The sequence below is a fragment of the Arachis hypogaea genome, chromosome 8 (genome assembly GCF_003086295.3).
Source record: "Arachis hypogaea cultivar Tifrunner chromosome 8, arahy.Tifrunner.gnm2.J5K5, whole genome shotgun sequence".
NCBI classification, from domain to species: Eukaryota; Viridiplantae; Streptophyta; class Magnoliopsida; order Fabales; family Fabaceae; genus Arachis; species Arachis hypogaea.
The window spans coordinates 10,870,749-10,883,562 of NC_092043.1; the positions used below are offsets into that span (position 1 = coordinate 10,870,749).

Here is a 12,814-nt window from a genome sequence, read left to right on the forward strand (position 1 = left end):
TTCCTATTAAAAAATATTACTTATTCCTGTGTACTCTTATATACTCTGGAGACGATGATAATGGTTGCCATTGTCCATTGTGAAACTTAAGAAGTTGAGTTAGCCATTTTTTAGAATTTAAATGAAGTTCGCCGGGTTAGAGGAACTCTATAAAAAAATATAGAATTCGTCGGAGGTGCGACAAACTTATTTTAAAAAAAATCGTATTTAAAAAATTAAAGTTAAAAAATGGGGTTAAAAAAATAATAAATTTTTTGTTTTATTTCAGAAAAAAACCCCTCAAGTTAATGATAGTAATTAGTTATATGAAGTTTACTACGATTGAAGTTCGACAATGAGATGTATTGTTGTTTGTAAATATTAAAAATATAACAACAATAGTAATAAAATTTGTAAATTTTATAAACGGCTTGTATTTGAAAAAAAAGTTCACCCTAAAAATGAGGATAAAAAATAAAAACATAATTTGAAATATAAATTAAACAAAACTATAATTATTGAGAGGGATAAGTACTCATTTAATTCCTAAGATTTAAGATCAAAATCAAATTCGTTTTTAACGTTATTTTAGATTTAAAATCGTCTCCAACGTTTTATTTGGTATTAAAATCGTTTTTTTAACTTTTTACCGACAAAAATATTTTCTACTACCACTATCTTTACCACCACCATCACCTCTTTTACTCCCACCAAATACCAATAATCAGATTCAAGAACACTAACAATAATACATTACTCAAATTCAGAAACAATAATATCAAATTCAACAAAATCAACACAGAACAACAATGAAATTAGAAAAATAACAAATCAAAGTAGAAATAGAAACAGAAGCAGACGCAAAAGCAAAATCGGAAGCAGAAGTAGAAGCCAAAACAGAAGCAAAACCCAAATTGAAAATAGAAGCCGAAGCTGAAACAGAAGCAGAATCGGCGAGGTACAGCAGCGAGGACGCAAATGGGCAGTGTGGTCGTAGCAACGGCAGTAGTGGTGGAGCACGACGGCAAGCTCTCTCCCTGGCTCGCGTCTCCTCTCTCTTTCCCGAGTTTTCTCCGTGACGGCGGCTCCAAATTTCGCCGGCGCCGTCCCTCCTTCCCCCTCTTCTTCTTTCCCCTCATCTTGCCCTCCCCCTTTCCCTTTTCCCTCTTCCTTTCTCCTCCTCCTTAGCGTTATTTTTTTTTATTTTATAGTTTTTTTATTATGAGTAATTCATTAATAAAATAAAAAATTTTATTAAAAATGACAATTTTAATACCAAATAAAATGGTGGGGATGATTTTAAATCCAAAATAATCTTAGAGACAAATTTAATTTTGACCCTAAATTTTGAGGACCAAAACAGTACCTATCCCTTACTATAATCACCATAATTATATCGAAAATAAAAGATACTTCATACATAATTTAAATAAAAATGTTCCCATTTTATTTTGCTAACGGACTAAATTTTAAGGTATTCATATATCATCAATAAAATATAAACTCTCGCTCGTCTTCATTTTTTTTTAACTAAATATAGAGAGAATCGAATCCACAATCTCATAAATGAGTATAAGAAGACTATGATATTTGAGTTATAATTCATTAGTGTCTTTGTCTTTTTTCTTGATTATTTTCAACCCCACGATATTATAGAATTTAGCTTATACATATTTTAAAAAGGTAGATTAAAGTTATATATTAGTTGAAAAGATTATATAAAAGGATTACAAAATTTTAAATTTTTATTTATTAAAAAAGTAAAATTGTTTAATTTTTTACAATAATAACCTTAATATATGTTTAGAAAATATATAAAATATATGTTTATCTAATTATATTATTATAAAATTTATGAAAAATTATTTATTATAAATTTTGATTGAAAGCACCAATTTATTTAACTAAAATAATGTTCAATGACTTTAGAAAAATAGAAATCTGTTAAATACTACAATATCTATTTTAAAATTTGATTGAAAGTAATAAAAAATCAATCAATTTGACTAGAATAATATTCAACGAATTTTTAAAAATAAGAACTTATTAAATATTAAAATATCTAATCTAAATTTTTTATTTAATTTAGAGGTTTCATCTATTATATATTTATTCAAGTTTTAGAATAATTACTAAAATCGGTCTTTAAGATTTTTTAAATTACACTTTAGCCATTTAAGATTTAAAATATAAAAATAGTCTTCAATATTTATTTTTGTTAGATACAATTTTTATTGTTACTCACTAACGGTGACAACTGATATGAAACGTTAACTCGCACTCATGACCATTAAATATCCAATATTAGGGATGTTCAAAATCCAACTCGCCCAAAACTCAGCATGGACCCAAGACATACTTTGCGAGTTTGGGTTTATTATTTTTACTTGATGTTATTTTTTTGTTAGGTTCGACTTATGTTTCGAGTCACATTACCCGGTCTAAAGTTATTTCTTATAATAAAAATATATATTTTAGAATCAAATCAGTAATGTCATATTATACTTCCGTTAATATTTTTTTATATTTATATAACATTATTTTTATTTTAAAATAATTTATTTTGATATAAATATGATATAATATTTATTAAATTTAATTTTTAAAAGTAAAATTTTATTACTTTAGTATATAAAATTTACATATTTATATATCCTAATTTTATATCGGGTTTATCCGATTTATTAGGATTTTTTGTTGCCTTTTGGGTCAGGCCCGGGCCAAATTAAACCTTGCCCGGGTCGGTTCATGAATAGCGTTAGTTCACGTGTCTGATTTGGACAAATTAATTCATAAAGTGAAGTATAAAATAATCCCTAAAAAATTTAAAACATCTCAAAAATTATTTAAAAAATTTTAAAAATTCCAAACGAGTCTTTTTAAATTTATATATAAATATTTTTAAATTAATAATTTTTTTAATTTCTAAAAAATTTGGTCTATTTATTTGATTATTTATATACAAATTTTTTATGTATTTTTAAAATAAAATATAAATTAATTTTGAGAAGGTACTATTTAAAAAAAATAAAAAATAAACTCATATTTATTTTTGATCATACAAGATATTAATTTAATTTAATTCAATTTATATGTACTATATTCTATGGTCATTTTTTAACGAGAAAAAAGATATTGAACTAATGTATTTGAAGAAGAAATAGAAAAACTTATATTTAGCATAAAATTTTTTATATAAACAATTGAGAATATTTGTATAAATACTTATGAAGGCAATACTTTAAAACTTACATGTAATGCAAACCAAAGTAATTTATGAAATTAAATTTATAAATTTTAGTCAATCACCAGATCAATATGGATGATTTAAAAAATCTCAATATGAAACTCTTAATACTTTACAACACTTAAAAAAAATATCTTGACACTAAGTGTTTTGTTTATTTTTTAAAAAAAAATTTAGAATTCACTTGTTATAATTTTGTACAAAATAAGTTTGCAATTAAAATTGTTTGTACTCCTAGAGTTAGTAATTATACTATAAAAATATTTTTTTTCACTTAGGAGTATGTTTTTAAGTTTATTTAAGGTTAATATTTTAAAAATTTAGACATATAAATAATTATCTTCATAATGTAATATTTTTTAGATTTAGTTATTTTTGTTATAATTTTTATATAATCTTAATTTAGCTGATTAAAAACGGAAAAATCGAAGATGAGCGGTGGAGTGAGCGGGGAAAAGACTTTGAGGGTGAAACACGGTGAGGCAGCCGATAATGTCGGCGGAAGAGATAAGGGGGAGAGCGGGGGAGGGATTGCATCAGGAGAAAAGGAGGATCATATTTCGGGAGGGGTTTCTAAGCCTTTGAAGGTTTCTTTCAGGGACAAAGTTGTGGGTTCCAAGATTGCTAAAGCTTTTTCACTTGTTGAAACTTTATCGGGAGATAACATTGCGATAGTTTCTGGGAAGCAAGGAGATCTCTTACCACCGAGTGTCATATTTACCCAAGAAGCTAAGAATTGCTTGGCAGAACCTTATAAGGATGCTATAGTGATTAAGGTGCTAGGTAAACATTATAGCTACACTGCATTGTCTCATAAACTCCGAACGGTATGGAGGATTAAGGGAGGTTTTGATTTATTGGACGTGGGATTTGACTACTTTCTTGTGAAGTTTGATGTGGCTGAGGAGCGAGAAAAGGTTCTCTTAGGAGTCCATGGATGATTGAGGGAAATTATGTGGCTGTGAAGCCTTGGGACCAAGAGTTTAGATCAAGTGAAAACTGTTTTGGAGCAACTTTAGTGTGGATTAGAATTTCTGGATTACCAATTTGGTGCTACCAAGAAGATGCAATGCTCCGTGTTGCGGCTGCAGTTGGCATTCCCATTAAGGTTGATTTGGCAACAAAATTAGCTGAAAGAGGACGATATGCTCGAGCCTGTGTTCAGATAGATTTAGGATTGCCAGTGACTAAGAAGATTCTTGTTGAAGGTGTTGAATATGAGGTTGAATATGAAAGTCTTCACCTTATTTGTGACTCCTGTCTCAAGTTTGGTCATGATATGAAGGTGTGCAAGACTGACAGCAATGCAGGAGGAGGAACTAATGCCAAGGTGATCAGCGATGTAGCAAAACAGCCAGAAAGCTCAAATTCAAAAAATCCAGTGCATGTGGAAAAGGCAAGTTTTCATTTTGGCAAGAATCTTGGAGATGAGACTGTAAATGTTACTGTCCCGAATTTGGTGGAGAGTGATTTGCATGCTGTTCATGTAGACCATGCACAACATGAGGATTTGGAAGGTTGGACTCAAGTGATTAGGAAAGGAAAGTATAAAATGGGTCAAAAGCCTTCTCCTAGTACCCATCAGGTCCAACCAAAAGCAAAGAAGACTCCTAACAAGGCTACCAGTACTTGGACAAGGCCTAACCACCAACGTACAACACATGCTACTGGATCCAAAGTAAAATTAAGCAGGGGCATCAATATTGGAAAATCGGTTAGTGTGGCTTCTTCGGGGACCCGGCACAATGTTCATTATCAGCAGCAATGTGAGACAACAAATGGCAATGTGCGAAAGCGTCCTCGCCCAAACTCTTTGCAGAATTCACCAGTAGATAAGGATGGAGCATCGACGGCAGGTATGGTGCAAGTTTCGACGGAGAAAATTGGGCTGCCACTTGAGAGTCCATTAAAGGCAGGATTGTCGAAGATAGGGACAACATGTTGAGTCTCGGGTTTGTTATTGGAGCTCCCTTTTTGCTGTTTTTTATGGATAGTTTCAATATCATAGCTTGGAATGTGAGGGGTGCGTCTAACAAGATGGCCCGTGTGCATTGCAAAAATTTGGTGAGAATATATAAACCATCTTTCTTCTTTCTCTTTGAGACTCATACCATGTTTAATAATTTAAAAATTTTTTGGGATAAGTTGGGTTTTCATTGTGTTGGTATTGAGGAAGCAGTAGGACACAGGGGTGGCATTTGGTTTCTATCTTCTATTGCTAATTCTTCTTGTGTGGTTATTGATCAAATTGACCAATGTATCACAGTAAAAGTGAGTGTGGGTAACTTAGTTTGGCTTTGTAGTGCAGTATATGGGAGTCCTCAATTCGAAAAAAGATGTATGCTTTGGGATCATTTGCGTTCTATTAATTCAGGCCATAATAGACCATGGATGGCCATTGGTGATTTTAATGAGATTGTGGCACCAGATGAGAGTACAGGTGCTTATTTTTCTTCTCACAGAGCTAGTCTATTAGCTACTACTCTAGATGACTGTGAGCTCTTTGATCTTAAAGTGACTGGTAGGAGATATACTTGGTATAGAGCAGTTCAGGCTAGCAGGGACTTGGCTAAAAGGTTGGATAGAGCTCTAGTTAATGAGGCGTGGATGTCAATGTTTCCTGAGGGTTATTCTGAAATTCTTAGCAGGCTTCATTCTGATCATTGTCCTATTTTAGTTCGTTGTCATGGTAGCCCCAGAGTGAAAGGTTCTCGTCCTTTTAGGTTCCAAGCTGCGTGGGCAACACATCCTTCTTATAAACATGTTATTAGTAAGGCTTGGAATCAAGAGTTTGGAGGCGTTACTGAAAGGCTTAAGATGGTTCAACAGGCTTCTTTGGACTTCAACTCAAAGATTTTTGGAAATATTTTTGTGCGAAAAAATAAGCTGGAATATCAGATTGATCAGATTCAACGGCGTTTGGAGGTTACCGATGTGTTATCTCTGAGAATTAAAGAAGCTGAACTGAGGGAAGATTATAATAGGCTTTTATTGCAAGAGGAACTTTTTTGGTACCAGAAATCTAGAGAGCACTGGGTCAAGTATGGGGATAGAAACACTAAATTCTTTCATCTTCAGACTTTGGTGCGTAGAAACCATAATAGAGTACATGGATTATATGTTAGAGATGGGTCTTGGTCTACTGATCCAGATATTCTCCAGGAAGAAGCCCTCTCTTTTTACAAGAATCTCTTTGGTACAACGGAAGAGGTTGAGGTTGATTGTTTAGGGGATGTTCCGATGCCCACTCTAAGCACTGAGGCTTGTGCTAGGTTAATTGACCCTGTCTCTTTTGCGGAAGTCAAGTCAGCAGTATTCAGTATGAGCCCTTTTAAGGCTCCTGGTCCAGATGGCTTTCAAGCTTATTTTTTTAAAGAATATTGGGAGATAGTAGGCACTGAGATTTGGAATATTGTCCGGAGCGCTTTTTTGGGAGAGTTCTTAAATCCTAGCATCATGGAAACTCTGATTGTGCTTATTCCTAAAATTGATAATCCTACCTTTATGAAGGATTTCAGGCCTATTAGCTTGTGTAATGTTGTTTATAAAATTATCACCAAAGTATTGACTAACCGACTTCGGCCTTTTCTTCCAGATATTGTTAGTCCTTTACAAGGAGGTTTTATTCCGGGTCGTGGTGCTCCTGATAATATTATTGTGGCCCAAGAAATTTTGAATTTCATGAAGCACACAAAATCCAAGAAAGGTACTCTTGCTTTTAAAATTGATCTTGAAAAAGCTTATGATAGGGTGGATTGGAGGTTTTTGGAGAGTACTCTCATTGCTTTTGGTTTTCCTATCATCACTGTTAATTTGATTATGACTTGTGTCCGTGCATCCTCTCTTTCTATTATGTGGAATGGGAATAGATTGGATAGTTTTGCTCCTAGAAGGGGGCTTAGACAGGGCGATCCAATGTCTCCTTACTTATTTGTGCTTTGTATGGAAAGACTTGCCTGCTATATATCTCATAAGGTGGTCGAGGGTGTGTGGAAACCAGTTTCTGTCACTAGGGGTGGCCCAAAATTTTCTCATTTGATGTTTGCAGATGATCTCTTACTCTTCTGCCAGGCTACAAAAAGTCAGGTCCAAATGGTCATGCATTCTCTTAATATTTTTTGCAAGGCATCTGGCATGAAAGTGAATCTTGAAAAGTCTAAAGCTTTTTGTTCTAAAAATGTGACTGCTCGTAGAAGAGATATTTTTACTAGTGTTTCTTCAATACGTTTTGCTTTGGACTTAGGAAGATATCTTGGAGTTAACCTTAATCATTCCCGTACCAGTAGGGCTTCTTTTCATTCGGTGATTGAAAAGGTGAGGGGAAGATTAGCTAATTGGAAAGGAAGGCTTCTAAATAAAGTAGGGAGACTTTGCCTGATCAATTCTGTTGCAGCATCCATTCCTGTCTATCATATGCAGGTATCCTTTTTTCCAAATTGGGTTTGCGATAAATTATCTTCTATGATGAGACAGTTCCTTTGGAAGGGTCAAGTTGATGGTAGAGGTCTTTCTCTTGTTAATTGGAGGACCGTGATCACTCCAAAAAAATTTGGTGGCCTGGGTGTTAGAGACCCTGCGTGTGTTAATATATCTTTACTTGGTAAATTGGTGTGGCAACTTTTTCATTGTCAGGACAAGCCTTGGGTTGCTCTATTGAGGGCGAAGTATCTGAGGAATGAGGGAGTTTTAGATGGCCTTGTCCCTTGCAATGCTTCTCATGTTTGGAAGAGTATCTCAAAGGCTTTTGGTGCTCTTAAGGATGCCTTCTCTTGGTGCGTTGGGTCACTTGATCAATCTTTTTGGTTTGACAATGGAGTATTGAGGGCCCAATTGCTCAAGATGTCCCTTTTGTACATATATCTGACTCTGATTTAACTATTAGAGACGTTTGGAAAGATGGTAATGGAATCTCCATAATATTTTCTCTATCATTCTAGAAGATGTCAAACAGCGTTTGAATGCTTATAATCCGGATTTGAATGCTGGAGAGAGTTCGGGTTGGTCGTGGGGTGTGGCATCTTCTAGACTCTACTCAGCTAGGAGTGGGTACAGTTGGCTAGCCAAAAGAAAGTTTGACTGGAATGAGCATGATAATTGGTTGTGGGTATGGCGTCTGCATATTCCTGAGAAGTATAAGTTCTTGATTTGGCTCAGTCTCCATAATGTTATTCCTACAGCAGAGTTTCGTTTGGGTCGTGGTTTAGCTTTATCTAGCACCTGTCATCGGTGTCAGAATGGTTCTGAATCCACTCTTCATTGTCTTCGGGAGTGCCCTAGTGCCAAGGAGGTCTGGACCCTTTTAGGCTTGTATTCAGATAACTCGAATTTACATGATTGGCTCTACAGAGGTGCAAGGAGTGGAGATGCTTTTCTTTTCTTTTCGACTATCTGGTGGATTTAGAGAAGCAGAAATCATGACTTATTTAATATAGATGATTCATGGAGTGCTAGTAAAGTGGTGAGTTTGATTCGTAGTTCAGTAAGGGAGTTTCACACTATTTTTGCTATGCATCAATCTTTGTCTCCTCCTTCACTTTGTTTGCATTGGGTTCCACCTCCAGTTCATTCTGTTAAATTGAATTGTGATGCTAGTTGGTTTGCTCCTTCTGGCTATGCTGGTTTTGGTTGTATTATTCGCAATCCTGATGGATGTTGGTTGAAATGTTGCACTGGAAAAGTCGAAGTGTGCAGTGTTCTTTTTGCTGAATTGTATGCAATTTGGAGAGGTTTACTTCTTGCTTGGGAGAGTGGATTTCGTGAGGTTATTTGTGAAACAGACTGTTTAGAAGCTCTTTTCTTGGTAAACCAAAGAATGCTTAGTAAGGATATTCCGGAATGGGATTTGGCAAAGCATATTCAGGAGGTTATGAATTGGAATTGGAGAGTCTCTATTCTTTTAATTCAGAGGACTGCAAATAGTGTTGCAGATTGTATGGCTAAAGCAGCTGCTTCTGTCGCGGACATTCACTCGAATTGGAGCCAACCATGGAGTGAGCTTCAACATCTAATAGATTTAGATATGACCCTAGCCAATTAATTTGGTTTTGTCTCTTTTTTCTTTCTTTTCTATTTAGTCACCAAAAAAAAAATTTAGTTATTATAGGTTAATAATGAAATAATATTATTTTTTATAATATTTTAAGTTAATAAATAAAATTATCTTTTAATATGTATTTTATTATTTTTATATTTTTATTTATTATATATTTTTAATATTATTTTATTATTATGATTAATAAAAATAAAAATATTCAAAAGATTATTTTAGAATTTTAAAAAAAAATTAGACATTATTTTAAATTTTTAAAATTCTTCAAAAATTAATTTATTTAGTTCACACATATTGATACTAATAATTATGTGTGCGAGTTAATATTTTAAATTAACTGTCACTATTAATAACTAAAAAAAAAACATATATTATTTAACGAAAATAATATGAGAAATCTATCTAATTTTTTTTTACAGCCATGCAAGTACTTGTCAGTATACAGAGTGTAATAAAACAAGTTGTACTTTTAAGTCAAAGAGTTGGCTTTGACCAAAATATAAATGCAAATCAGAAGATATACTCTTGAGCCAATTAAAGTAGATAGCTGCAACAAGTTCGACAACTAGTACTTTTTCTGGTTCAACCTTATAAATGCAATGGCTAATGCACGCTATTTGGGGTCCAACCTTGGGAAAATTTTTAAAATTAAGAGCCACTATCACCATCAAGTTAATATTTAGCTGTCGATCAATTCTATTATTTGATTTCCATTTCTTTTTCTATAAAAATAGAAAAGGCTTAATCTTTTAGATGAGTTAATTATTGTGAATGAATAAGAATGCATACTTTGAAGTAAATGTAATTTGTTATTGAAATGATAAAAACTAAACTTCTATCTTACATAACTATAACACAGAGGTACTTATACATGTTAGAGTCTTGTATATGAAAGCTATTATCATAAACAGAATCAGGAAGTATAAATAAATTGACTTCAAGAATTAATACTCTGACTTTAACTAATTCTAATTATATCTTATTATATTTGATTTGTATTCTAATAATTTTTTCACAAACTCAAGGTAGGTGATTTTTCAACCTGAATTTGTTCTTCAATTTTTAAAAATTGAAGATGAAATTAATTTTGTAAAGATGTCTACAATCTGCTCAATAAAAAAAACATCAATTATAATAATTAAATTTTTTTTATAATTCTGTTTTTTACAAAATAGAGATTTAGTTCAAAGTATTTAGTCTTATCGTAAAGTATAGGACTATATGTAAAAAGAATAGTCAACATATTATCACAAAATACTGCGGAAGAGATTTTGCAAAATTATTTTAGCTTAGTTAAAAAGTTGTATCCAAAATAATTCTTAAAAAACAATTACTAATACTCTAAACTTTGTTTTTGTTGAGTTTCTATTGACTGTGATTTGTTTGCTGCATTTTTGAGATAGAGTAAAGTATTGTTTTTATCCCTAATGTTTGGGGTAAGCTCTATAATTGTTTCTAACATTTCATTCGTTCTATTTATATCTCTAACGTTCCAAAACTGATTCCATATTACCCTCCCATTAACTCAACTGACGGAATACTAACGGAACTGCCTGCGAAACCATGGAGTCAGCCACGACTGCAACAGAGATGGAGATAGTGAGAAGAAGAAGCTACAAGAGAGGCAATCTCAAATTAGGGTTCACCCTTTTAAATTAATATTTCTTTTTTTTATTTTCTCAGTAACACTAGGAGAAAAGTTTGCCACAATGAACAAAGTTAGACACATAAACAGTTTCGTTAGTGTTCTGTCAATAGAGTTAACGGAAAGATAATATTAAATCAGTTTTGGAACGTTGAGGACATAAATATGACGAATAAAACGTTAGAAATAATTATAGAATTTACCTCAAACGTTGGGGATAAAAACAATATTTTACTTTTTAAGATATTATATTGAATCTAAAACAACACAATATGCAATGGTTAATTTTCGACCATCCAAATCACTTGCCTAATCTAAATTTGAAAAGACAATTAATTTTAAGTCAATGCATTTGTAAAATTCAAGATGAAGATGTGCTATACCAGCAAGGTATTTTAGCACTTTCTGACTGCAATACAGTGTCTTTGGCACGATTTTGTCATGAATTGACTGAATTTATTTACAAAAATAATAATATATAATCTAGTGACTATAGCATATTACTCTCTCCACTATGAAACAATACAAAGTGGAATTTTCAAATGGTTCATCCAAATGAGCTGTGATTTTGAGAGAGCTAACTATAGGTGTTTTGTATTGGCGGGTTTAGAAAAAAAAAAGAGACAGACCAATTTTTTAAGCTGCGTTAGTTTACAGAGACAGGACACTGAGACATGGACACTGAGACACAAAATCATGTTTGATAGAGGAGATATAGATAGAGACAGTGTGTCTAGAAACACTGAATTAATGTATTTTGTGTCTATCCTGACAGAAAAAATACAGGAATACTAACAAAGAATACAACTTATTTTTTATTTTTTTTTTCATTATTTTTGTTAATTTTTTATAATTATATTTTTTTATTTCGAATTTTTTGAATAAAAAAAAGATAAATTAGATTTTCATAATTTGTTTTAGTTTATCATCAAATAGAATACAAAATTTTGTATCTCTATCCATCAATATCTTATCCTGTCTTATTCTCAATGTCTTGTCATGTTCTATTCTCAGAAATAAATGTAACCTAAATAACAGATTTTTGATAGAACGAGATGAAATAATCCATTTATTACTCCTTAATGTTACATCACTCACCTATTAAAATAGGTCTAGAAAAAAAAGTTTTTATATCTTTATAAAGTATATTTTGTTCTCTTAAATGTAAAACTTCACAAAGTAAATTTTGAAGCAAGACCTCTACACGTTCATTGTTTTTTATTATATACTCTAATATTATTTAAATTATTAATGTGATGTATTATTAATATATAATTGCTCAAAAAGAATATAATATCCTCTTTAAAAATATTTTATTGTGAAACGACAATTTTATTAGAGAATTCCAAATCTCTTTTTTGTCTTTTTTAAACAATACTTGACAATAATAATTTTGCTAATCATGCATATTTTTCAAAAAATACTTAAAAGATGACCTTAGAAAACATGTTGAAGACTTCTATTTATATTAAATAATGAATTTAAGTAGTTAATAATACTTTTAATTTTTAAACTCTTCACTTACTAGTATTAACTCTATCACTGGAATATTGTTTTTAAACAACCAACTAAATATTAGCACTTTAATTATGTGTCACCAAATATGGTTCTAACTTCTATGTTGTTCACAAACATAAATATAAAGAAAAAATATGAAATATTTAAACATTTGTTTTTATACTTGAAACTTTTAATCAATTAAAATGATGAAATATAATATTTTAATTTGCAAAAAAACCATTAGTTAAAATTTCATTATCCTATCCTATAGCCTAGTCGTCTTGATAGAAAAAGAAAATTAGACCACAATAAATGTACACCAAGACCTACAAATAGGAGTACGGTTGTTTAGTGGATAAGGTCAAAATACGCGACTGCCACTTCATTTTGTTAT

At 31.7% G+C, this 12,814-nt stretch overlaps 1 protein-coding gene across 1 annotated transcript; it reads left to right on the forward strand.

Moving 5' to 3' along the window:
* The first annotated feature begins 4,163 nt into the window (after nt 1–4,163).
* LOC112704991 (uncharacterized) lies at nt 4,164–8,627 on the forward strand. The gene is made up of 5 exons (XM_025755854.1): nt 4,164–5,082; nt 5,235–5,290; nt 5,372–5,507; nt 5,601–6,267; nt 8,381–8,627. The coding sequence occupies exons 1-5, from the start codon at nt 4,164–4,166 to the stop codon at nt 8,625–8,627; spliced, it is 2,025 nt and encodes a 674-aa protein (XP_025611639.1).
* The last annotated feature ends 4,187 nt before the right edge of the window (nt 8,628–12,814 follow it).

Excerpts from the sequence above, each read along its gene's own strand:
- LOC112704991 (XM_025755854.1), top strand. The coding sequence starts at position 4,164 with ATGATTGAGGGAAATTATGTGGCTGTGAAGCCTTGGGACCAAGAGTTT. Across the intron at positions 5,083-5,234 it reads GGATGGAGCATCGACGGCAG|CTTGGAATGTGAGGGGTGCG; the intron begins GTATGGTGCAAG and ends TCAATATCATAG. Across the intron at positions 5,508-5,600 it reads CACAGTAAAAGTGAGTGTGG|GCCATAATAGACCATGGATG; the intron begins GTAACTTAGTTT and ends CTATTAATTCAG.